This window comes from Scyliorhinus torazame, chromosome 1 (assembly GCF_047496885.1).
Source record: "Scyliorhinus torazame isolate Kashiwa2021f chromosome 1, sScyTor2.1, whole genome shotgun sequence".
NCBI lineage: Eukaryota > Metazoa > Chordata > Chondrichthyes > Carcharhiniformes > Scyliorhinidae > Scyliorhinus > Scyliorhinus torazame.
In genome coordinates, this window is record NC_092707.1 from 364,154,917 (window position 1) to 364,181,620 (window position 26,704).

The following is a 26,704-nucleotide window of genomic DNA, read 5'->3' on the forward strand; positions in this document are numbered from 1 at the left end:
TTATTTCAAACATCTATTTACACTGGTAAACTGTTTACTGAGGTTCGATCATGACCCTTGAATCTGTGGACCTATTCCTAATTCTATCTTGTAGTGGCACTCAGCACATGGTGGATGTCTGAGTGGCTTGTAATGAGCTCTGTGCCCTGAGCCATCTCCTGCTCGAGTGCCCAGGAAGTGTTGTGTTCCCTGTTTTGTACTGTGTATGCTCTTGCCTGTGATTGGCTGTCGAGTTGTGTGTGTTGATTGGTCCGTTGATCTGTCCATCAGTATGTATGTATGTACGTGCTATGATGTTTACCTGAATATCATGACAGAAGAGAGAGAAACACACATAAAAAGAGAGGAGAGGAACATAAACAGAAGAGAATAAAGATGCATTTAGTGCCCATTTACACCCCAAAGTGCTTTACAGCACTTGTTTAAATGTAGAGAAACACAGTAGCCAATTTATGCTCAGTGAGTTTTCATAAAAAGTAATGAAAAAAATGACCAGATTATGTTTTTTAATGTTAATGGAGCGAGAAATATTGGCTATACAGAGAAAAACTCTCGGGAGAACTCTGCTGTTTGTCTTTTCCTTCCACCAAAGAGGATGGGGCGTGAATTGATTTTATCTGAAAATAGCACCTCTGTCAGTGCAACATTCCCTCAGTATTGCACTAAAATGGCTGTGAAGACTGTGTGCTCTGGTCTGTGGAACAGGCCCTGAACCCACAGCTGCCAGACTCTGAGGCAAAAGTGCTACACCGAGCCAACCCTGAAATCTAGGAAGAATAGGATAAAGGGATCCAAGAACAGTCAGAGAACAAAGAGAAATAAAGAGGTGCGAGGACTTGCAAAGGGAGAAAGACAAAGAAAGCACAAGGATAAAGATTACATGAGCATTTTAAGTGCCTGATTCCAGAAGCCTTCAGAGCACCATGTATTATATCAGTAAAGAAAACACTGCCAAACTCAGACAACTTTGAGAAAGCTAAAGCATATTATGATTTATTGAGGACAAGTTTATTCTTTATTCTGGAGTAGGATGTTTGTGTGATGAGAGCCTATTTCAGTGCTGCCATGTGACCTTACTTGGGACTTTGGCAGAGGTACAAGCAGTACAGCTGGTAATCTGGATACAGAACTGCCACCCTATTAGCACTGCATCATTTAATTCATATAAGATTTCATCTTCACAGCTACAAATGATCTCTTGGTGAGAAATAACTGCAGGGATAGACTTACACATGCACCCTGCTTCTCCACAGTTATTTCCTGTTAAGTGCAGGAACTAAGCTGCAATTGCAGTCGCCTGGAGTGCTACAGGAATGACAGGTGACAGCTTGATCTTAAAGTCATGCAGGCTGAATGTGGAGTCTGCATTGAGCTGCTTCCCTCAATCGTGTGACAATTTGATCACAAACCTGACCCAAATGTCAGGGGCCAGGAATAATTCACTGGAGCGAAAGGGGTTAGGAAGCTTGATTTATTTTTGAGTGGCAAGAAAAGGAATTTAATTTGTGATTTTGATCAGGGCAGCTTCGATGTTTCAGCAGTGTTGGAAGCCTGACCGGATAGGTCGCACCCCATGTTCAGGGAAAACATGCATGGATTTGGGTGGCGGCAAGATCTTTGGAGGTCGAAAAGAGAGTGATAGTTTGCAAGGACAGAAGGGTCAAGTGTTTTTATTTCCAGAAGGGAGGTGATGGTAGCAGTTATGAGAGGAAGTAGCTGATGGAAGGGAACCATTTTAACACGGTCCAGGAAGGGAAGCATGCTTAATAGGGAAAGGGTCACGAGGGTTCAGGGACAGATGGGGTCAGACAATGGGAGATGGGAGAGAAACCAGAGAAGGATGAGGGTTCAAGGTCAAGGCGGGGAAATTCTGAAGAACTTCAGGCAGCTAGTAAGGAAGTCTTAGCTGCGAGAGGGTAAGTTTTGGGTTGCACTTCAGAAAGGAGTCACACCTTTTCCATTCCTCCTGTTCCCAAAATGGGATGTTTTCCACTTTGATAACTGTCAACCTTCTTTCATCTTGTGGGAACGTCACGGTGACTCGAACATCAATGGAGTGAGAGAAACAGTTTAAAGCTTGTTTTATTCATGTGAAAAAGCCTGCACGCTTTCAACTGGGAATCATTCCTGTAATTCAGTAGAATTGCGCATACTGTGTGGTGATTTATAGCACTATTGGCAGGTCAGTCCATCAAGCCTATCAAAATGAGATCAGCGAGTTTAAATTGTCTACAGTCTCAATCGAAATGTGCCATGGAGGTTTGGCATCACCCCTCACACCCCAGCCAATTACCCCTCGGTACACAAACTGACTTAAAATTGAGGAGTGGATAGCAACCGATGCGATTAGCAATGTGATTGCCAATTGTGTTGCACACTCCTCTGTACAAGAGCAGATCAAAGCACCTTCCAAATGACAACCCCAGCTCCCTCAAGGAGTTGGTGCAGACACCAGAAAAATAATAAATGCTATACTCCAGTGTGACAATGGATACAAATGATCTCCTGACCTCCAGTCACTCCTGCGCAAACCCTGCATTACAAATAAGGCTTTTGATTGACAGCTGGTTACCATACAGAAGAGAGCATGTAGATCTTACGCCAAAATCTGTCTTTTTCAGTGATAATTCAATTCAGCAGAGCACATGAATAAACACTAAAAAATTGGAGCATAGATGTTAACATCCATACTTAACTTCTGGAGATAATTCATTTATACTGGTATTTTACAAAGAAATAGATGCATAACCTCCTTTGTATAATGGTTACACGCACTGATATGTCAAGGACATTTTTCAGATTTGCCTGTTGAAACAATTCACAATCTCTGGCCGGAATTCTCCAGTCATCGGGATTCTCTTTTCTCGCTGGCAGCGCATCCCGCCCGCCAGCGAATTTCCCGGTGGGGTGGGGTGGTTACAATGGGAAATCCCATTGACAAGCGGTGGAAAGAGAGATTCCCGCCGCCAGAAAATGGCAGGCTGCCAAGAAACACGCAGCTGGGATACTGGAGAATACAGCCCTATTTCTTTTTAATTTATGCATGGGATGTGGGCGTCACGGGCTTGGCCAGCATTTATTCCCCTTCCTTAATTATCCTTGAGAGGAGTAGGCCATACAATAGATTTCCTTCCGTAAAGGGCATTAGTGAACCACCAACAGTCATCCATTCCAGAATTGTATTCAATATTGACCATCTGTCGTGATGTGATTTGAACCCATGTCCCCTGAGCAGGGTCACTGGATTACTAGTGGATTACACTGGATTACCTCCTCCCCTGGCTTGTGGAAAGAGTGATCCAATTATTTCCACTTACCTGCCTTCCCAATAGTTCCCCCAGAAGGAAAAAACGGTAAAGCAGGGAAATAAGAATACTGATCCGAACTGTTTTTTCCTTCTGGAATTCTCTTTTAGAGAAAGTGAATCTGCTTCCATCGCCTTTCGTTCAGGCAGTGCATTCCAGATCACAATTGCTGCACAAAAAAAAAAATCTATTCATACATCCTTGGTTCTTTTATCAAATCTTAAATCTACTCCTTTGCAAGTAAAGTTTCTCCTTATTCACTATCGAAACCCATCATAATTTTGAACATTTCTATTAAATCATATCTTATTTGAAAGATGGTCCCTCTGATAATGCTTCCCTCAGTTCTACACTGATGTGTCAGCCCAGATTTTGTGATTGAGACACTGGATTGGGACTTGAATGCTGAGACGAGAATGTAATTACCACCACTTGAGTCACAACTTTAAAGATTTAGCACAGCTTCCTTGTTGTTGTACTCTAATATTTTTACCTACTTTCTCTTGCGGCACTTCAGGTAACTGTGCAAAAGAGTTTGTTTCATCCACCATTTTGTTCAACTCGGGAACTATTTTCTTCAGCTTGGCAGCTATTTTGTTCATGTGCCCATGATGCTTGCATCAAGCTTTTTATTTAAGCATGCAACCTCAGTTAATAACACACTCAGGAAACCATGGCAACAAAAATTACATGTATTTGAAGCTGAGCAAAATCTGAAGGGGGTTGAGATATTAAGTGATTTACGTGTTTAATTGGTAATAGTACAGACTGGAAGCAGCTCTGGTTCGTCTGATAGGGTCATAGGCTCCTGGTCCTGGGGTTTTCTGTTAATACATAAAGAATAAATTAACCACTGATAGATGAAATCTTTCCTGCATCATCATTTCATAATTTATTTGAAAAAAAAAAGCCCTTTAAATAGATCTAATCCTTAAATGTTGTTCTTCAAATTTTCACCCCCCTCCTCTCCTAAAAGCTAATGGTATGATTTTATGGGTAGTGAAGGTCCTCTAGTACTACTTAAAAGTAAATGTTGGGCAGTTAAATCAATCATGAAAATATCACAGCCAAGCCTTATTCTTTGCTCATCTAATCATTACATTGCACGTTCCAACAAAGATCAGTGGCTGCTGATCCCTGCCGGAGCACAACTCTTAGATGATATTCCTCTCCTTATCATAGGGCCGCTGGTGGCAACTGAGAGAACAAATTAATGAGCTTCTGCTGTACAGGGCTCAGGAGCTCATCGTATATTGGACCAAATTCATTTTGTCATAGTTCATGTAACAGGGCAAAGCATTTATCCGTGAAAGAAACCAACAGTTTATAAGACAGAGGAGTTGAGCCAAATCTTACAGTCTCCAGAGTGTCAGAGACTGGATGTATCAGTGTCAGGAGCCTGCTGAAATTCTACATGGGGATTTCCCCAGAATTGCGATGGGCAATTTTCCTGTTCCCTGGGATCCTTCACAAGTGTCGGGGTGCGATCTTCCGGCCACACTGCGCCGAAAAAGCAGTTCAGGCAGCGCATCATTGCTGGTGAAAGCAGGGAGATTCAACGCAATCTCGTGAGACATTGCAAGGTGAATCTTGCCCACAATGGGCGGAATCAGATTTTGGCAAATCTGCATATTAGAGCGAGGCAGTAATCTAATGTGTAGATTCCCAAGGTACCTGAGACTTTGGGATTCAATCGCTTCACCGAGGGGACTTCGGGCGAGTGCCATTTGGTACTGGTCCCCACAAATGGGGACCAGATGGAAAGGCACTCAATGGGGTCTCCTTTGGGCAGGGTGGTGCCCTGGCACTGCTGGTGCAACTTGAGCACCCTGTCAGCGCCAGTCTGGCACCAGCTTGCAGGGGCAGTGCCAGGTTGGCACTGTCACGGTCCTGAGCTGACATTTTTTGAGCACGTGGAAACTGGCTGGGATTGCCCAGCCTGATTGCCGGGAGGGGGGGCCGGGGGACCCTCCCATGTTGCGTTCGGGCTGGGGGAGGTTGGGGGTTCTTTTGTGGGCCTCGGAGATCGGGATGCCATTTAAATATGGTGTTCCGATCTCTTGCTACACGGGGAGTTCCAGCGAGCGGAGCTACCCGTTGTACAAAATGGGGCTTTGTGAGGCCTTGGCCGCACCTTCCCCATTTAGGCCCCTTACACAAAGCAAGTCGCTTTGAATAGTCATGTGTTCTCGGCACTGCAAGTGCCAGGAAACACATGGCTAAACGTGCTCGCTCGGGAACTTTGCTCCCTTTTGGGATGATTGTGCCCACGGATGCTGAACTAGAGTCGAAGACTTTGGAAAGTAGCGACTTACTTACTTGGGTAGTTACCCAGGAAATGTTAGATGGAATAAAACATAATCTAACACCTGGGTAAGCCAACAGCTGATCCCCCCATCATCCCCCCTGACCCCATCTGCATCCCATTTCTCCTATCTCGTCGGCCACCTGACATACTCCTGACCTGACTATACTCCCCTCCTAACCAGACTAAACTTACCCCCCTGATCTTATGGGACTACCCCGTCGACCCTACTACCCTGCCGATCACCTGACTAATTCCCAACCTGACCCGGCTAATCTCCTTTACCCAATGTGACGACTAACCTCCCTGACCCAGCCCAACTACCTCCCCCAATAAAACTACCAACTTACATACTGATATACCTTCAATTCACCGAGAGGCAGAGAGAGCGAGTGAACATTAGGCTTTATTAGTCATGAACTTGCCTAGCCAGAGTCAGTAGTACAGATGAATGCCACCCACAGGTGGCCGGTTTATATATGGCCCCGGTGAGGGCAGAGCCAGAGGCGGAGCCCTACCGGGGTCACAGTACAGTACCTGGAAGCAGCTCGTATCACCAGTTCCAGGTCTCAGGTCATAGGTTACAGTATCATACAGGCATTAGGTGAATACATTCACCACACATACCTCATCCACCTACCCCTACCCACTTACCCATTTCACATTTGTACCTACCTACCTACCACCTCACACACTTACCTACTGATCCACTTACCATCTACCTCCTACCCATTTACCCACTCACCCACCTATCAATTTATCCAGTATCCACTTACCATCCCATCCACTTACCCATCTACCCACACCCACTTACCCACCTCACCTACGTCTTAAACCTTATCCACCTACTCATTAACTCACTTACTCAGCCATTCATTCACCCACACATTTACTAACATTCAGCCTGACCTTTAAACTTCCCATACGGCTGACAGTGCTGTACAAAATGGGGTGTGTCCTGATTCCTTCCTGATGCTACTCACTTCAACAGAATTCCCTGATAGACGCTGCACTGTGCATTTCTCTGAAAGCCGGGCTTGGAAAAACCTGGAAGAAATGTGCAGCAGCGTCGAGTTGGGGGAATTCTCGAGTGAGGCAGCAATCCGAGTTTCATTGTCGCTGCTCAGGAGATCCCGACCATTGTCTGATCGCAATAAGCAAGCAAATCAAACTTTTATTGCAGGTTAAGTCAGATCAGATAAATGTATGGCGCCAGAGTCAACAGGACATGTGGTTCAACCTCAGAAATCTGTAAAAATGATCCAGACAGGCAGCAGCTGAGCACTTCTCAAATGTTTGAATGTCTTATCTATGATGAGCACTTAGAAGGTGAAAAGCACTAGGTGGTAGAGTAGGCAAGAACACTGGCCATTTAGCCCTGGGAACATGATCTGGCAGAATGAAAATCTCCTTCTCTATTGACGGAAAGGGTTCTATATATGATGTGGTTGAGAACCTGAGTTCAGTTCCTAGTCAGAGAAATGGACCATGCTCTAACCCATCTCTAACCCATGCCCCACCCTATCTGGGAGTGGCCAATACAGACTGGTGACCTAAATGAGAAAGTGTTCATTTTCCTATCAATAATGCTTACTTCAAAGGGCCCAAAATTCACTGAAAAATTGGGAATAGTATGAGTGCTCAGATACCTGACTCAGATTGGAACAATTTAAAAGGTTAGTCTTCAGTTAAACACCTTTGATGATGAAACTCTGCTTTAGAACCATACAAAGATTTCATTTACATTCGGACCATAGTGTTTCTTTAATACTCTAAAATGGGCAATGATGAATGATTTTGCTACTTCCAATTAAGGAATTTCCCTCATCACCCAGGGCTTTAATAATTGACAGCACAAAGCTATTAATTTTGTCAACAGTTGGATGAATAGCTTGGTTAATTCACATGCTGTTTGAGACCTAACAACAGTAAATGATTGCTACAAACCAGCACACTTTATGCAGGAAAAGTTAGTTTCTGACTGTATTTTCAGCTGTCAGTGTTGGAGTAAGGGCGGCGCGGTAGCACAGTGGTTAGCACTGTTGCTCATAGCACCAGGGTCCCAGGTTTGATTCCCGGCTTGGGTCACTGTCTGTGCGGAGTCTGCACGTTCTCCCCGTGTTTGCGTGGGTTTCCTCCGGGTGCTCCGGTTTCCATCCACAAGTCTCGAAAAACATACTTGTTAGGTGAATTGGACATTCTGAATTCTCCCTCAGTGTACCCGAACAGGCGCTGAAGTGTGGCGACTAGGGGATTTTCAGAGCAGCAGAATTCCTCCACCCCCCCCCCCCCCCCCCCCACCACCACCACCACCCCCCGCCCTCCCGCCTGGAAGTAGTGTGAGCGATTGTGAAGTCAAGTCTTGCCCCTCTCCAGTTGAACTCGTCTCTCTCAGACGGCATCTTGGAACTCTATAGTTTGCACGAGGCAGTTTCAAATTGACACTTTACCATCCAATGGCGAGGTTTTTGTATAGTTTCATTATTAGAGGAGTTTAATCTGAAGACTCACTTGTTATGTATTGTTCACCACCAATGATAATGTCAATGCAATTGGAGGCGATATCTTAAAATATCAGCAGCCTTAAGAAAGTCTGTACAAATTTTGACAAGGTAGCGCATTAAGTGGCTACATCCCTTTGACTGTTCCTACCAGCCCTTGAAAAACTGCCACCAAACCGCGAGCAAGCACCCAGCTCTTCAGCTGAATACTTAACTAAAGCTGACCATGAAATATCATTTCAGGTCAGTCCAGGGCCAGATGGGCAAGCATTTGCTGCTCCATTATAGCTCTTCCCTGCCCTTCATATTGCGAAATATGACTCAAAGTGTTGATATTTTGTAAATGCATCATTGCTCTTGGGATTACACATTGGATGGTATTTTATCATAATCTGTCAGAGTGTCAAGCTCTGACTGAAAACCGGCATGTATCTCTCCGGATGCACAGCCTGGTTTTTAGACCAGGTTTTCTGGCAGTTAGTGCAAAGGAAATCTGGGGATGTGGCTTACGCCGCCACTCCAGCGGGGCAGGGCCTGATAGAGCCGGCAAGGCCTGCTCCACAGAGATCGGGGTGCCATCTTTAAAGAGCGCCCCGATCTACGCTAAAAATAAATTTCAACCACCCTCCCATGGGCTTGAGGATCTCCCCACAAGCATCAGGGCGCAGGGCTCACTCATCAGCCCCTCCAACATCACATGGAGGTGTTGGGGCTCTCTTCCCACCCCATCCCCACATAACCACGCAAGTATTGGGGGCTCTCTTCCCCACCCCACCCCATAACCACACAGCTATCAGAGGATGTCTTCCCTTAACCCTCCGCAGCTGTCTCGTGGGCACTCTCCACCCCCTCACAGATGTCGCCCCCCCCCCCTTCACAGGCATTGGTTCTCCTCCACCCCCCAACTGCACCTAAGGGTAATCCCCCCCTCCCCCACTGGGACTTCCCAGAGGTCGGCACTGCCAGGTTGGCGCCACTAGGTTAGTGCACTGCGTATCCGTCTCCCCACCCCCAGGGGCTAAATGTAGCTGGCAGGATCCCCTTGACTGAATCCCATTCTTAGAAAGCTGTTGTAAACCTCCCCGACGTGAGGTATGAATATTCAGTGAGGGGGATAATGTGGCAGGGAAGCCCGTTACTCATATTTAAATGTAGTAAAATGAATTTAAATGAGGTTCCTGCTCGTTGCATCACCGGAGCGGGGGAGGGAAAATTGGCAAATCTTAGGCAAGAATCCCTGGCTGGATTCTCCGCCGGCTGATGCTCCATTTTGCCGGCAGCCCGGGGGTTTCCAGACGGCATGGGGCTGCCCCACAATACCACAATGGGAAACCCCATTGACCAGCTGGCGTAATGGAGTGTCCCGCCGGCGGGGTGAGACAGAAATGTGGCGCGGCGGGGCGGAGCATGCAGCTCCCCTTTTATGACTCTCACTGGATTTCGCATCCGCATCGCCAGTTACACTCGTGGCGGACACTGGCTCATAGTTCGGCCTATTGAAAAATCACATACCCTTTGGGCAAGCATCTACATGCTTCAAAAAGATTACTGCTTCTGAAGTTGTGTTGGTGAATTAGTGCTCACCATTCAAATGTCTAAAAAGAACAATATTTTATTTATGGAAGTGCTGGGCCTTCTATCTCTTCATACTCACATTGGGATGAGTTAAGAACCGAGGCACTTTTGATTGGAAGGAGGATGTTATCATCTGAGAAAAGGTTTCATGCTTCACATTGTATTGCCCCGGTGCTGGTCCTTCTTTCTGTGGGAGTAATGAAAACTCAGGAGCTATACCAGCCAAATCATCAACAAATACTTGCAAAATAATTATATTCTCTTCATGTCTCATGAAGATGTTGATCCCTGCTGGGATACAGTCCCATGGTTGTTAGCGAATCCACATTGTCACACTGGAGTGACCATTCTTCTATGGGCCTAGAATGCCAATTATTGGCAGCCTGTACCCACTGCTGTATTAACCAGATGCTCAAGCTAGCACGTTACCAGTGGAACTTAACACAGCAGTGAGTACAATTGGCTCCAGAAATCCAAAAATTAGGTTGGTGGTAACACATTCATGGATTCATTCAAACTATGTGAGGAGTGGACATGGAGAAGATCTTTCACTATGAAGAGAGACTAGAACCCGAGGACACAGCCTCAGACTGAAGGGACGATCCTTTAAAACTGAGATGAGCAGGAATTTTGTCAGCCAGGCGGTGATGAATCATTGCCGCAGAAGGCTGTGGAGGCCAAGTCACTGAGTGTCTTTAAGACAGAGATAGATACGTTATTGAATAATAAGGGGGTCAGGCGTTATGGGCAGAAGACAGGAGAATGTGGATAAGAAACATGTCAGCCATGATTGAATGGCAGAGCAGACTTAATGGGCCATATGGCCTAATTCTGCTCCTAAATCCTATGGTCTGATGATCAGATAGAGGAAAATGACCACCCATTGTTAATTATCCTGTGTTGCTCGCAGAAGCCTTTATTTTATGCTTAGAATTGTGTATCTAAAACAGTGAGCTGAAGAAACACGAAGGACCAGTATATAAACAAGGAAACAGAAATTCAGACTGATCACGATTTCATTGAGAGAAGATGCATTGAAGTGTCAATATTTAGTCAACGTACTTGCAGATCTCCAGACTCCGAACTTGATAAATAACCATTATATGCATAAAGATACCTGTTTTCAAAATTTTGGCAGGACGTTCCAGTCCCGCCAAATTTTCCTGTCCTGCCTGCGGAAAATACGGACCTTTATTTTGAAATGTAAATTTTGGCCAATCTACAAAGGCGCCTGGTGATGCCTTTTTGTTGGCAGCTTTTTTGTCAGTGGTGTTTTGCTATTGCCTTTCACTCTCAGGAACAGAGGAAGGAGACAAGTCTCAATTCGATTTCAGCCGGAATTGGAATTGAACCCCTACCGTTAGTACCATGTGCTAACCAACTAGCCAACTGTTACTCTCCCAATCAGAAATCCAAAATTAATGTGAGAGACTGAACATATACACACATGTCATTAAAGACAGTTAAGTAGGGCAGCACAGTGGCACAGTGGTTAGCATTGCTGCCTCACGGTGCCGAGGTCTCAGGTTCGATCCCGGCTCTGGGTCACTATCCGTGTGGAGTTTGCACATTCTCCCCATGTTTGCATAGGTTTCACCCTCACATCCTAAAGATGTGCAGGGTGGGTGGATTGGCCACATTAAATTGACCCTTAATTGGAAAAAATGAATTGGGCGCTCTAAATTTTTTTTTAAAGATAGTAACAGCACTTAACTGGCTTTGATGTGGTCTAAGAGCTGTCAATCATCGCAAGCTGTTTATAAACATTGCGGTTAGTTTCCTTCCCATGTACTTAATGATCTGTTGAGCTGCTCGCAGAAAAATACTTTTCACTGTACCTCGGTACAAGTGACAATAAACAAATCCAATTCAATCCTAGTTTCACAGCTAAATACTTGAAATCTACTCAAGCATGAAGGGAGATGAATTTAAAAATCCAAACAGCTGGGTGTGGTGTGTGGAAGCTGTCAATCACCGCCTAGTAAAATCAATTTCACATGGATATAAATTAAAAGCTTTCAGAATATAGATCTGAGGGGGTTTAAACCAAGCCTACATGATTTTCTCTTTCTAGGAATCTACAGGTGCTGCTTCCTGTGTCTAAGCCAGCAGGTGAATTGCGCATGTGAGTTTTAAAGAGGTGATTTTTTAAAAAATCATTGCCTCTATCTGGACTGCTCTCTAGCTTCCAGGCAGGGATCTTTCTTATACGGTCTCCCAGGCAGGGAAGGTAACCAGGAGGTCTCTAGTGGGGCCTCTGCAATTGGGCAGTCTCTGGTGGGAGTCCCTAGTATTTGTGTGTCTCTGGTAGCGGGGTGGTGGGAGGTTCTGGTGGGGGTGGGTTGGCAGGATTTGCATTGTAGGGGGAGGGTGGCCCTCCGAGGGACTTTGGGCAAACCCCCTGAAAGAGTTACCCCCTTGGCCCATCGTGAGGTCCACCGCGTCAGGTCCACGCTGGTAAATATCTGCACCAATTCTCGTCCACGTGAATCCCAGCCCGGAGAAGTGGAGGTTCACACAGGCTTGGAGAATATGCTGCCCTGCTTGTTAATAAGATGCAAATCGATCAAATTGAACCATTTGCTTCCTCCTGCTGACGATGGGTGTGAACTTCGATGCCACAGCCAGCGAGAGACCCGGAGCATCGGGTACCAATCCCGTTTTTTGCCCAATGCTGTTTTGTCCACCACATCAGGAACTCTGCTATCGGTGGTGGGTGGCAGAGATTCCTGCCTGTTTTTTCCTCATGTTGCCATCGCTAGTTTTGCCAATTAACTTAAAGCTGTGCCATCTTGTTCTCAACCCTTCCACCATGGGAGCAGTTTGTCCCTATCTACTCTGTCCAGATCCGTCATGATTTTTAGTACCTCTGTCAAACCTCCATTCAACCTTCACTTCTCAAGGAAAACACTCTCCAATTTAGCTACGTAACTGAAGTTGCTCATCCCTCAGACCAGTCTTTTCTGCACATTCTCTAATGCCCTCACATCTTTTCTGAAGTATGGTGCCCAGAACTGGATGCAATCCTTCAGTTGAGGCCAAACCAGTGCTCTACACAAGTTTAATGCACATTGCAGAGCAAGGTTAGATGCCACCCCTTCCTCCCCCAGCGTCCTGGACAATACGTATACCTTAACCAACATCATTTTCTCATTATCATATTGTTGTTTGTGGGAGCTTGAAAATTGGCTGCTTGTTTCCTATACAACAGTGACTGGTCTTGTGTACGGAGCCCAGTACTGAACAGCACTCGCCCGAGGTCTCCGAGACGAAGGGGACACATACCAATACCTTGGTACCTCAGGAAAATGCATATTAAAGTGAGACTAACTGTCACGCTTTAATATATAGATTTGCTAAAAAGTGATCCTGACAACAGTGGGCGGGATTTACGTCGCAACGTCTCGCGAGATTGCTTTTTGGGAGCAGTGTGACCAATTGATCAGGCCCATTGTCTCTCTATCTAATAGAGAAAGGTGTCCATGGAATTTGGTGGACTATGGCTAATTCTCTATTGAGTTCATTTTGCAATCTATACATTTTCTCCCTACTTTTCATCCAAAAATAACATTTATATCCACCTCCTTCCGCCCACCCTACCCCCCCAACCCAACCAATTTTCATCTGTATTTGAGAAGTGCTGAAAAGTTGCTTACTTTTTGTGATTCAGTGAAAAAACGTTAAAGTCCACTTTTGGGCACATGTGGCAGAGCACCGCCGAGATTCACCCTGTTATTCACCGACCAGTGGGGCGAGATTCTCCGACCCCCCGCCGAGTCGGAGAATCGCCGGGGGCTGGCGTGAATCCCGCCCCCGCCAGTTGACGAATTCTCCGGCACCGGAGATTCGGTGGGGGCGGGAATCGCGCCACGCCGGTTGGCGCCCCCCCCCGCGATTCTCTGGCCCAGATGGGCCGAAGTCCCGCTGCTAGGATGCCTGTCCCGCCAGAGCGTGGATTAAACCACCTCTCTTACCGGTGGGACAAGGCGGCGCAGGCAGGCTCCGGGGTCTTGGGGGGGCGCGGGGCGATCTGGCCCCGGGGGGTGCCCCCACGGTGGCCTGGCCCGCGATCGGGGCCCACCGATCCGCGGGCCGGCCTGTGCCGTGGGGGCACTCTTTTCCTTCCGCCTTCGCCACGGTCTCCACCATGGCGGAGGCAGAAGAGACTCCCTCCACTGCGCATGCGCGGGAATGCCGTAAGCGGCCGCTAACGCTCCCGCACATGCGCCGCCCGGAGATGTCATTTCCACGCCAGCTGGCGGGGCACCAAATGCCTTTTCCGCCAGCTGGCAGGGCGGAAATTAGTCTGGCGCCGTCCTAGCCCCTCAATGTTAGGGCTGGGCCCCCCAAGATGCGGAGGATTCCGCTCCTTTGGGGCGGCGCGATGCCCGACTGATTTGCGCCGTTTTTGCCGCCGGTCGGCGGACATCGCGCCGATACCGGAGAATTTCGCCCCAGATCTTTGGGCCCCAGGGAGTTTCTCCCCGCCGAGACCACACTTTAGTTGATTTAAGCTCTCCAGCAGGAATGGCTCCTTGCTAATCGGGGCGTTATTTTGAACAGCAGCTCTGATCTCTATAGACTCCCCCTTTCAGTCCCTTGCCAACTTTATTGACCACCCGTTCAACCCCCAAACTTCTCTGGACCCTTGGAAACCGCCCTTAACCTCACCCTCCTTTTGGATAGGCCCCCGCAGGCCATAACCCTGGCACCTGGGCACCCTGGCAATTCCAGCCTGGCAACTTGGCAGTACCCCTGGACACCCTGACTGTGCGAGATGGCCTGCGAGACCCCCCTCCCCCCACTGAGATGCTGTCATGCCTGGTCCACGTTTGTGGAAACCAGTGCTAAACGGCGCCCGGTTGAGATCTTGCAGGCGTGGCTGTTGACTCCCGGGCGCCGGGTGCATATGGTGTCCCGGTATTTAAATGAGCCTAATGGCGAGGGTATGACCCAGATCGCGCTGGATGGAGCGAGTCGGGTGACTTGTGATTGGCCCAGCGCAGATCCCGATTTGCGGCTCTCGCGCAATCCAACCGCTGCGCCTGGATCTGCGCCATGCGCAGCGCAGTTGCTGAATCGCACCCAAGACTAAAAATGAAGAATTTGAGTCCTAGAACAGTCACCGTTTTGTGACTGAACTAATTCCCAAGGACTTTTAGTTCTTATCTAGCTACACCGCAAATCACTGGGTAATTCATCTGCTCAAGTGTCAGGAGTAAAGTTCCTTGAAGGAATATTGCTGAAATGATATGTCATGCTCCTCTGTCTTGAACATCCACTGTAGCCCATCTGAAATAGTCCATCATCCACTACACCAAGGCTGACCCCTCTTTCTGCTGTCCTCCACTTTGCCCTCCAGCAGAGATCTCTGTAGCTGTTCTGCTCTGATCAATTAGCTGGAATACTAACATTTTCTTTTCTGAATGCCACTTTTTAAGAGTTATTTTTGTTCTTGCAATTTCATCTACCTCTTTATTGATCTTATGGCATGTTCATGGAATTTTAAGCAGTGTCCATTTTTCATAGGCCTCCACTTTCTTCCACAGATCCTTATTTATTGTCCAGGTTTCTGAGACAGACAGCAAAATAGATAGAATGTTTTTTTCCATGGTCCAAGCTTGAGTTTTCTTGTTGTTAACACATCCTTCTTCTTCTCAAAATTACTTCTAACTACCTCTCTCCTTAGTTTCAGAATCACAGCTACCGTCATCTGATATCATTTGTCCTAAAAAAACAAACTCATCTATTTTTCCTAGCCAATGAAAACCATTCATCATGTTTATCACCAAAAGCGAATGAATGTGTTTCTGAAACCATCCACTTCAATCTTCACTCTTGTTCTTTCTAAGGTATTCCATCTGGTGACCATCATTTTTGTCTTTTTGGTGTTCATACTCAATCGTATTCTAAATTTATAGATTTTACTTGATCTATGATATTTTGTAGGACCTCTATGGAACCTGTAAGTAGCACTGTGTTGTCAGCATACTGCAAGTTTGTTATTTTCTTACCTCTGATTTTTAGCCCTAGAAAGACATCTCCAAACATTTGTTCTGTGTAGAGATTGAATAATTTTGGCCACAGTACACAGCTTTGTTGTATTCCTCTCTTCACTTAAAACCTATCTGATTGTCCATCTTCTAGCCTGATGCTCATTATTAGGGCCCAATATAGGCTCTGGATGAATGTAACATCTTTACTGTCAATTTCACATTTCAAAAACACATTTATTCGATTTTGGTGATAAACATGATGAATGGCTTTTCATTGGCTAGGAAGCAGATGTGAATGTTTGTGTTTACTCCTAGATTTTTTTTTAGATTGTTCTTAGGTTAAATATTAACTCTCTTATTCATAGAGACAGCACGGCGGTGCAGTGGTTAGCACTGCTGCCTCATGGCACCGAAAACCTGGGTTCGATCCCACCCCTAAGTCACTGTACATGTGGAGTTTGCACATTCTCCCTGTGTCTACATGGGCCTTACTCCTACAACCCAAAGATGTACAGGTTAGGTGGATTGGCCAAGCTAAATTGCTCCTTAATTGGAAAAAAAGAATTGGGTGCTCTAAATCTATTTTAAAAACTCTCTTATTCATATTCCAGATCTAAATCTAAACTTTATTCCACCAATTTCTGCTTCAAATGCATTATTATTTCTTTGTATTATGATTTTCAAGATCAATGTAATTAAATGACTCATTAAGCTTACAGATCTAAATTGAATGCACTCCATCGCTTTAGGTTTCTTCGGTTACTTAACGAGTAACTAATGTCTCAAGTCACTTGGAATGTATCCTTTGCTACATATTTCATCACAAATGTCTGTAATCACTTCTAATTCAAGGGATTTTCGATTTTCTGTTGTTACTTTATCAATGCCTGGAGCTTTTCCTGTACTCATCAATTTTGAAGCATTCTTTACCTCTGATCTTAATTCATTTGCCTCTATATCTTGAGGACTCCCTTGATTAACACTTCAAACATTCACAGTTTAAATAATGCAGTAAAAGATTACAACCCTGAACTTCCACAGTCTGGATTTAGACTTGGAGGCAAACTGCTGGCAAAGACAGAAGAGGAATACTGGAACTCCTCGATTACAATTCATCTATAGCTTCGCTGGAAGACCAACGGGAACCCAAGGTAAACCGAGCAATTAAGACTCCGTGGATCTTTTGCTGAAATTGCTCAGAGCAACTGATGGGGAGGACCCCATCCGAATTGCACGTCAGAGGGTGCAGAGGAGATTTACACGGATATTTGCCAGGACTGGAAAAATATGCAGCTATGGGAAAAGATTGGTTCGGCTGGGGATAGTCTCCTTGGAACAGGGGAGGCTAAGGAGAGATTGAATTGAGATGTACAACATTGTGAGGGGCCTGGACAGAGTGGATGGGCAGGGCCTATTTACCTTAGGTCAGTGACTCTGGGGCATAGATTTGAAGTGATTAGTACAGGGGAGATGAGGAAAACATTCTCACTCAGAAGGCTGTGAGTGTCTGGAACTCACTATCTGAAAGGGTAGTGGAAGCAGAAACCCTCAACTCACATAAAAGATGCCTAGATAGGCAGCTCGAGCGCCGTAACCTGCAGGGCAATTTCCAAAAGATGTAAAGTGGGATTAGGCTGGTTGGCTAAATTTTGGGCTGGCACAGACATGATGGGCCAGTGACCTCTTTCTGTGCCGTAAATGTTCTCTGTGCTATGATTCTAACCCTCATTGAAATTTTCAACATTTCAAAAATTTTGCTCTTGAGATTTGACAATACAGGCAGTATTTATTACCAATCTACAGTCACACTGAGAGCACCAAGGGTGAACCGCATAGGCTAGAAGTGGAACTACCGTAATGCACAATTTAATAGACACAGGCGTAAAATTTCCAGCCTCACCCACCACGGGGACGGAACATTTGACGTACCAGCAAAAGGTCCATTGACTTTGGGTGGGGGTTTCTGGTCCTGCAGTGAGTTGGACTTGAAAAGCCCACCCACAGAACCATAATTTGAATAAATTATTCTGCATTTAAAATGCTCCTGATGTTCCTGCATCTAACTTCCGAAATATTGCTCTTCCTCCCTACCGTATTGGGCGCACAGCAGGCAGTTTCTGGCCGCAATTTGTTCAGTATCATTATAAGCAGTCGGCTACCGCACCCAAATCTCTGTCCTGAAGATAAAATGGTGCAATTATCTCAGGGTGAAGGTAGGTCGTAATTGTGTCCACTTTCTAGATACTTCATCTACTAAAAAGCAATGGGACCATTGGGATGGAGTCATCTGCTGGAATTCGACTTGTTTTATCACATGAGCCCCCGACATACTGTATGGTGGCACAATGCAGTTTTGTAGTATACTTGCATGGCTGAGGTGAGGCCCTCTAAATTGGCTTATTGGTCTGGAACATGGCAAGAAAAAGGTTCTGGACATTGTAAATCCATCTCTCTTACAAAGGGCCAATTTAATCTGTGTAGTTTTCTTTTACTGGGAACCTGCACGATGTAGAAGCCCTGCATTTTGCTGCCCCCTCCCCTGAATGAATACTCAAATCTGTCAATATTAATGTGGTGGTCTGGGACTTCTATTGGAGTCAAACACTTAGAACACCAGTGGGTGTAACACATCCGGTCATAACCTCAGTATGACTGTGTTCTTCCAAATCCAATAGAATTTAAACACTTTCTGCCTTTCGTAGAAACATACAAAATAGAAGCAGGAGGAAGCCATTCGGCCCTTCGAGCCTGCTCCGCCATCCATTATGATCATGGCTGATCATCAAGTTCAATACCCTTATCCCACCTTCCCCATCATATCCCTTCATCCCTTTAGCCACAAGAACTATATCTAATTCCATTAGATTTCCTTCATTCTCTTCTTCTCTTTTCCATTTTCTCTCAGCTTTTTTGAAAGATTTTTTAAATCATTATCGTTACCTTATTATCAATCAATCTATCCTAGCATTTCTGTAATCCTGGAAGTATCTTCAACAACTTTTATTTATTCTCTTCTCCTTCACCTCCTGGCTCAAGCCAACCATTTTGGTGGCGGGAGCTGCTTTCACCAATTGGATTTTTACTGGCTGAAGAATATCTTTGTTTAAGCCAACTGATAATAATAATCTTTATTAGTGTCACAAGTAGGCTTACATTAATAACGCTGTACTGAAATTGCTGTGAAAATTCCCTACTCGCCACACTCCAGCGCCTGTTCGGGTACACTGAGGGAGAATTCAGAATTCACCTAAAAAGCACGTCTTTTGGGACTTGTGGGAGGAAACCAGAGCACCCGGAGGAAGCCCACGCAGATACGGGTGAGAACATGGAGACTCCGCATAGTCAGTGACCCAAGCCAGGAATTGAACCCGGATCCCTGGCGCTATGAAACAACAGTGCTAATCACTGTGCTACCATACCGCCCTAGGTCATGGGATTGATAGGCCATGGAACTGATTAGTTCACATCACAAAGACAGTGACCTTGAAAATCTTCAGTGATTCCAGCAGACTCCCACTGTATTGACTAGAAAATAGACCACGATATATTTAAGAGAGGGTGATGGCCTAAAGAACAAAGAACAAAGAAAAAGTACAGCACAGGAACAGGCCCTTCGGCCCTCCAGGCCAGCGCCGACCATGCTGCCCGTCTAAACTAAAATCTTCTACATTTCCGGGCTCCGTATCCCTCTATTCCCATCCTATTCACGTATTTGTCAAGATGCCCCTTAAATGTCACAATCGTCCCTGCTTCCACCACCTCCTCCGGCAGCGAGTTCCAGGCACCCACTACCCTCTGTGTAAAAAACTTGCCTTGTACATCTCCTTTAAAACTTGCCCTCCCCGCACCTTAAACCTATGCCCCCTAGTATTTGACCGCTCTAACCTGGGAAAAAGTCTCTGTCTATCCACTCTGTCTGTACCCCCTCATAATTTTGTAGACCTCTATCAGGTCGCCCCTCAACCTCCGTTGTTCCAGTGAGAACAAACCGAGTTTATTCAACCTCTCCTCATAGCCTAGTGACAAAGTGTTCAGGGGGTCTCATGGGGTTGAAACCCCCAACCACATACTTATACCCTCACAAGGTGGTTGAAGTGAGAGGGACCAAATACTAGAGTTCTGTCCCAAGCCTTCTTTGATGTTCTGGCAAACACATTGACAGATGTCAGAGCCACTTGGAAATCCAGGCCGCGTTCAAGGCCTAAAATTATCCCAACTCTTTTTTTAAACATTTTTTAAAGCAATCCCCTTTAATAAAGGAGCTTTATGGCCACCTCCCAAAGGGACCAGCACCCCTCAGGCCCAATCCTCCGGCAGACCTTCCGGCAGTCTCTTTGGAGTGTTGAGGGCTATTCCACTATCCTGCCAAAGATGGCTTGATGACTTACAAAATGTGGCAGAGATCAAGTAGATGTAAAATGCACAGGTGAACTAGTTGGTAAATTTTGTGACTGTTCGCCTTAATCCATGTTCATTAAAAAAATCAAAGAAAATCATGTCATCCAAATAAACTCATCAGCTGTCCCAAAAACCCATACACGTAAACTCACAAGGGGTTCCCTGCTCTCCCTGCTCTACTATCTGTGGCTGCTCATCCACCCACCTTAGTCTCAGCCTTTGGGAATTCCTCCCTCAGCATCTCTACCTTGATATCTCATTCAGAAACCTCCTTAACATTCTTCTCATTTAAAGAATATTTATCCTCGCCTGGCCCTTATCCTCTTCCTCCCCTTGGCTCACTGTCCATTTGCTTTACATTTTGCAAATAAATGATTTAAATTTTAGAAGTTGCGAAGATTAATCAGTGTGATGGATTACTGCTCCTGTCCCAAGGCTCAGAGATATCTTCCAGTTTTTTTAAAGAATCTCAGTAACAGACAGTTCACAGTAGGAAGTTGCTCCCGGTTCAACTCACCTTTGCCTATTTATTCATGACTGACTTATCTCCTTGGCTCTAACAATGGTTACTGCACCTTACGACAAGTCTTAAATCTTGCTGCAGTGGAACTCTTCCCATACCACCATCACTACACCAGTATGAACTGCACCCAGGAACTGATAAATATGTAGAGCAGTTTCATGTGCAATTGTTGGCATTAAATGGACAGAAATCTAGCATGGTCAATCTCACAACCTGGTTTGATGGTTTTTTTGAGCTACTATGATGGCAGGGGTATGTGCTAACTGTGTGTACATGCAAAGCTCCTAGGACTGAAGATAGTCCTCGCCTCTCAATAGCCCAGTCCTGAAATGGACTTTCTGCAGATAGTGACACTTGCACTGATATATAGATCCTCTGGCGAGTGTGTTTTCTGACACCTGTACTGGCACGAGCAGGAGTTGGCAAGAGAGTCAACACCAGTGCATATTTCAGTAATACTCCTGGGCACTGCTCATTACTGTCAATAATAGCTGAGACAGCAGTCCTTCTGACACCACTGAAATCAGTAAAGCCTTACCTCTGGTTTTCTCCGACCAATTCCCAAGTCTTTCAATGCTGGAATGGAAAACCCATCGCATTCTCGAACGCTGGACCTCTATTGCTACAGTTTGAGCATCTGTGGGAGAGAAGCCCTAACTGCCTGTCTGGTATCACATCTGCAGATGTCCTGGAATTGCCATAAAGTTCATGTTTTATTTGCCGTAAAAAGCACCAAGTGGGGCTGCTTATATGCAACTAGTGGATCCGTCCAGCTGAGCCATCATCAGTAACACACGACTGGGCAAGGTCTCCAATGCCTGCACCAACACTTGATACTCAGCTAGCCTCTATTTTTTTGTGTGGTCCAGGTTTTCAGAATTATCAGGAGGCCGACACAGCCGGTAGCAGGCTCCACCTCCTCCTCTGCCAACACCACCCATTCCTGTGTACTCATGACTTGTGCTTCATTTAATGTACTCCCCTCTAGCTGAATTATTACATTCCCAAGGATGAATATCTGATTAATGTTTTGGAGGGAAAGTGTGAGTGATGGCATGTCCTAGAACAGTCAAAGTTAATGGGGTCTTGCCTGACTTCCTCTGGCATAGCTAAAGAAAAAGGGGAAGAGAGATTGAATGGTGTCTGATGAACAATGTATACATTTCAGTAATTCGGTCGGAGTAGCATGATAAAGAGCTTAAGATGATGCTTTGCTGGCTGTTAGCAAATGAGAAAATAAGATGAGAGTGAAAGGCAGTAGACTTTTATAACACATCATAAGCTGGAGCCATCTTTTATTTCTCTATCACTTTACAGGGTTTTCCTCATATAGCGTTAAATAGCTAAAGTTAGACGGTTTCCCAACAAGTGATTGCTGAGAATTCTTCTGGGCTGTTTCCTGCAAACAGAATAAAAGTGAGATGTTCCAATTTGTAATATCCAAGTATCAACATGCTGCCCACATTTGGGTGCAAAGACAAGTACATGAAATGATAGAATTCTTGAGGACAATGCAGATGTAAAGATGTAAACAAAGGAACAAGTCAGAATGAAAGCTGAGGGGACTTTGTTGTCACTTTGGCATTTGTAATCAGGCAGTAAAGAATGTGAGGGAGACCTGCCATAGTACCTAGTGCATAGAGTATTGGAATGTCAGGACAGTTCCTGCACCACGGTTGACCTGGTAGTATCATTGAACTTTTTCCTGCAGTTTCTAGGTGCACAATGTTGTCGAAGGAGCACTTCCACTCATAGGACAATGAGTTTCCATTCAGGCTAAACCAGCAAGGGAGTGGAAATGGGCACAAAAAAGGCCTAAGAGGAGGCAGGACTACTCCATCGTCCCCCAAAAGGGAAGTCTAGGCCTCCAGGTTCTCTCCCATCTTGTGGATTGTGGGATACCATTCAGCACGGTAGCCTTGTGGATAGCACAATTGCTTCACAGCTCCAGGGTCCCAGGTTCGATTCCAGCTTGGGTCACTGTCTGTGCGGAGTCTGCACATCCTCCCCGTGTGTGCGTGGGTTTCCTCCGGGTGCTCCGGTTTCCTCCCACAGTCCAAAGATGTGCAGGTTAGGTGGATTGGCCATGATAGATTGCCCTTAGTGTCCAAAATTGCCCTTAGTGTTGGGTGGGGTTGCTGGGTTATGGGGATAGGGTGGCGGTGTTGACCTTGGGTAGGGTGCTCTTTCCAAGAGCCAGTGCAGACTCGATGGGCCGAATGGCCTCCTTCTGCACTGTAAATTCTAAATTCTATGAAATCACAGGGTGGCCCTGGGCTGCGATATTTTACGTAACTTCCTGAAGATGTCCTACCTGGAACAAGTGGGGAAGTTGTTCAGCTGGATTAACGTGAGGCCTAGCTGTTAAAATTGCTCTCATCGTACCACGGGTACTTGTGAAATGAAGCCGTCAACCCAGTTTCCACAGAAAATCCACTGGTTATTAAAACCAGAGCCACAGAAACATTCCGACATTCACATTCTTGAAATCACAATGAGTCTCTGATGTTTCTGCAGATCAGTAAATTGTGTCGCAGTGTGAGACTTCCCACCCAGTATTGAGCTCTTCCCAATTACAGGTGTTTCCTAGGCCTGGAGCTAATACATTAAAATCAAAATCAAATTGACTGTGAAGATTCATATGGGGTTGGATGGGCATGTTTCATGCATCACTCCACATCAAGATGAGCTTTAACATTAAGTACAATTCTACAAAATCTACGATTTGAAATCTCTGACCAATACTGTCATATTTTGCCTTTTTAAAATGTTATTCTCCTACTTTTATATATTTAGTGCCCCTTACCAATCTTTGGGTGCCTGAGGGAGGGAAGGTGTTATAACCCTACAGGAGGCCAGGGATCTGCAATCTCAGTGGCCTCACCTGAGTACGATCTACAGCGCATCCCTTAAACCAGGGATTGCTGGGACATAAATACCCCGGCTCAAGTGTAGGTCGGGTGGAGGAGACCCTTCGGGGAGTAGGAGGTGTAAATACGTAAGGAAATAAATCTAACTTTTTTTCTACAGTTGTCGCTTCCGAGTGGCCGCTTGCCTGAGACTTTACAGAAAGGTAAAAGAAGAGGAAAATGGGGCGACTCTCTCGTACCCAGGACCTGTGTCCTGCAGTTTAATATCGTTCCCAGTTGAGTCTGAGGAAGTCCAATTGCCAACAGGCATCCTGCCACACTGAAGGTTGCCAATTTGCCGCACCATTTCATATCAATTCAGCAACAGAACTAAGTTCTTCAATAAAGTAAAAGCACTGAAATAAAAGCTCTGAAGAAGAGACATACTGACTCGAAATGTAAATTCTGTTCCGCTCTCCGCAGGTGTTGCCAGACCTGCTGAGTTTTTCCAGCATTTTCCGTTTTTGAGTTCTCAAGTATTTGTTTCTGCGAGCCAGGGGCCTGAACTGTGAGATGGTTTAATGGATTGATGGGTATTTTGGGCTTTCGGTGGTGGTATTATCACTGCCTTTATGTAAATGGCTTCTAACAAACCATGTGCAATTGAGGCTGCATTTGTGTTATCCCGGCCCTTTAATAGAGCAGCACTTCTGTGTACAAAGCAAATTAATTACAAGAGGCTGCAGACATGGTGACCTCCTGAGTCTTAGCTTCAGCAGAAGACGCAATTAGTTTACTTCATGATTACCTCACATGCATTTAGGCCAGAGGATTATGGGATTCATCGGGAGTAGCTAAGTTATTTTTGTGGTGTTGGGCGTTCTGACACACAGATGAGCCAACACGGTTGTATATGGTACAACGCTATTTTATTTAAACTTTCTATGTACAGTTTTGTCTTGATACTCTGCACGTGGGGATTCCCTGTTTGTGATCTTGTAACAGGTCTTGTCCGTGTCTTTGTCCCCAGACCTACTGTCCACTAGGTGTCGTGCTCGTGCTTTTATGTGGTTGGTGTCCTTGTGTGTGATTGGTTGTGGTGTTGTGTGCTCTAATTTGTCTGTTGGTGTGTCCATCATGATGTGTGTGTTTGAATATCATGACATCCCCCCTTTTTACAAAGATATGTGCCTACGTGGTAATAAATATGATCGCGTCGTGAGTGCATCTAAGAGTGTGTGTGTGTTGTGTACAGCATGTGCATATGACGTAACTATTTACATGGGGCGATGTCGGGTGCGTCACATGAACAAGGTTGTACCATAACAGAACATGAATGCGAACGAGAAAAAAAACTTGAACAGTGGTCCAGTCAGACGATATCTGGAACGATAAACAACAACAGGTTATCATATAAAATTGTGTAACTTGTTAGACATATGAACGGTGTTATAAGTCCAGTCTAATGGGCTTGCGACGAGTTCGGGTTGACCGCCTCAAGGGTGGGTCAAGAACCACCGGCTGATGTGCAAGCATGGCCATGGGTGGCGATGGAGAGGGCGTGATCTGCGGCAGCTCCACAAAGTCATCCTCGGAAGCCTGTTGAGGATCTGGCGTGTGCGTACTGTGTGGCTGCGAGCGTGGAAGTCGGGGAAGGGCGCGCCGAGTGCGGCGACGCACTGAACCATCCGGCATGCGAACCAGGAACGAGCGGGGAGCCACATGTCGGAGGACTTCGGCCGGTGCTGACCAGCCACTATGGTTGACGGACGCGTACTTTGTCCCCAGAGGACAGGGGGGGCAGGTCCGTCGCTCGTGTGTCGTACTGACTTCTGGCGATCACGCTGCATTTGCATGTTCCGAAGAACCGTCTCATGGTCTGTTGTTGGTGCCAGGATGGACGGTACCGTCGTCCTGAGGGAGCGACCCATTAGTAGCTGCGCTGGCGAGAGACCAGTGGATAGCGGGGCCGATCGATAGGCCAGCAAGGCGAGGTTAAAGTCCGATCCGGCAGCAGCCGCCTTGCACAGGAGCCGCTTGGCAATGTGGACGCCCTTTTCAGCCTTCCCGTTCGACTGTGGATGTAGAGGGCTGGATGTCACATGAGTGAAACCATATGCTGCGGCAAAGGACGACCATTCACGGCTGGCGAAGCAGGGTCCATTGTCTGACATGACAGTCCTTGGAATGCCATGGCAAGCAAATGTTTCCTTGCAGGCCCCAATGACTGCGGACGACGTCAGATCATGGAGAGGCATGACTTCCGGGTAGTTTGAGAAGTAGTCTATAATAACGATGTGATCTCTGCCGAGCGCGTGAAATAGGTCAACACCCACCTTCGCCCAGGGGGATGTCACCAACTCGTGTGGTAGAAGCGTCTCCGGAGGTTGCGCCGGCTGAAACCTCTGACAGGTTGTGCAATTGAGCACCATGTTGGCTATGTCTTCATTAATACCCGGCCAATATACCGCCTCTCGGGCCCTTCGTCTGCATTTTTCGACGCCCAAGTGGCCTTCGTGTAGTTGATTAAGAATCATCTGGCGCATGTTGTGCGGAATAACGATCCTGTCTAATTTCATAAGGACCCCGTCTATGTTGGTGAGGTCATCTCGCACATTATAAAACTGGGGGCACTGCCCTTTGAGCCACCCTTCCGTCATGTGGCGCATCACTCGCTGCAGAAGGGGGTCAGTCGCCGTCTCTGCGCGTATGTGGGCCAGACTTAGATCATCAGCTGGCAGATTTGCTGCTGTCAGAGTCACGTGTGCCTCAATTTGACGCACGAACCCCTCCGCATCTGGTGGTGTGCTCACTGCTCGGGAGAGCGTGTCCGCCACGATGAGATCCTTCCCCGGAGTGTAGATCAGTTCGAAATCATACTTCCTGAGTTTAAGTAAGATGCGCTGAAGGCGAGGGGTCATGTCGTTCAGGTCTTTGTTAATGATGTTGACCAGGGGGCGGTGGTCAGTTTCAACCGTAAATCGTGGCAGGCCATACACATAGTCGTGGAACTTGTCCAGTCCAGTTAACAAGCCCAGGCATTCTTTTTCTATTTGCGCGTAGCGCTGTTCGGTAGGGGTCATGGCTCGTGAGGCATATGCAACCGGGGCCCATGACGACATGCTGTCTTTTTGCAGGAGTACCGCTCCAATACCAGATTGGCTGGCGTCTGTTGAGATCTTTGTAGGGCGAGTCGTGTCAAAGAACGCCAGCACTGGTGCCGTGACCAGTTTGTGCTTGAGCTCCTCCCAT

General features: G+C 46.2%; 1 protein-coding gene across 5 annotated transcripts in view; it reads right to left on the reverse strand.

The window, feature by feature from the left end:
• Nucleotides 1–3,981: 3,981 nt before the first annotated feature.
• Nucleotides 3,982–26,704, reverse strand: part of LOC140408434 (protein STPG4-like) — a 126,175-nt gene continuing 103,452 nt past the window's right edge. For 2 of the 5 annotated variants that reach the window (XM_072495665.1, XM_072495959.1), the window contains 2 exons: nt 9,766–9,873; nt 3,982–4,129 (listed from right to left, as the gene is read on the reverse strand). In XM_072495665.1, coding sequence (XP_072351766.1) covers nt 4,046–4,129; nt 9,766–9,873 — 192 coding nt within the window. In that variant the 3' untranslated portion in view covers nt 3,982–4,045. Of the gene's footprint in view, nt 4,130–9,765; nt 9,874–15,157; nt 15,259–17,803; nt 17,860–26,704 lie in introns of those variants that run through there. The other 3 variants (XR_011940133.1, XM_072495745.1, XM_072495833.1) reach the window with 3 other exon arrangements.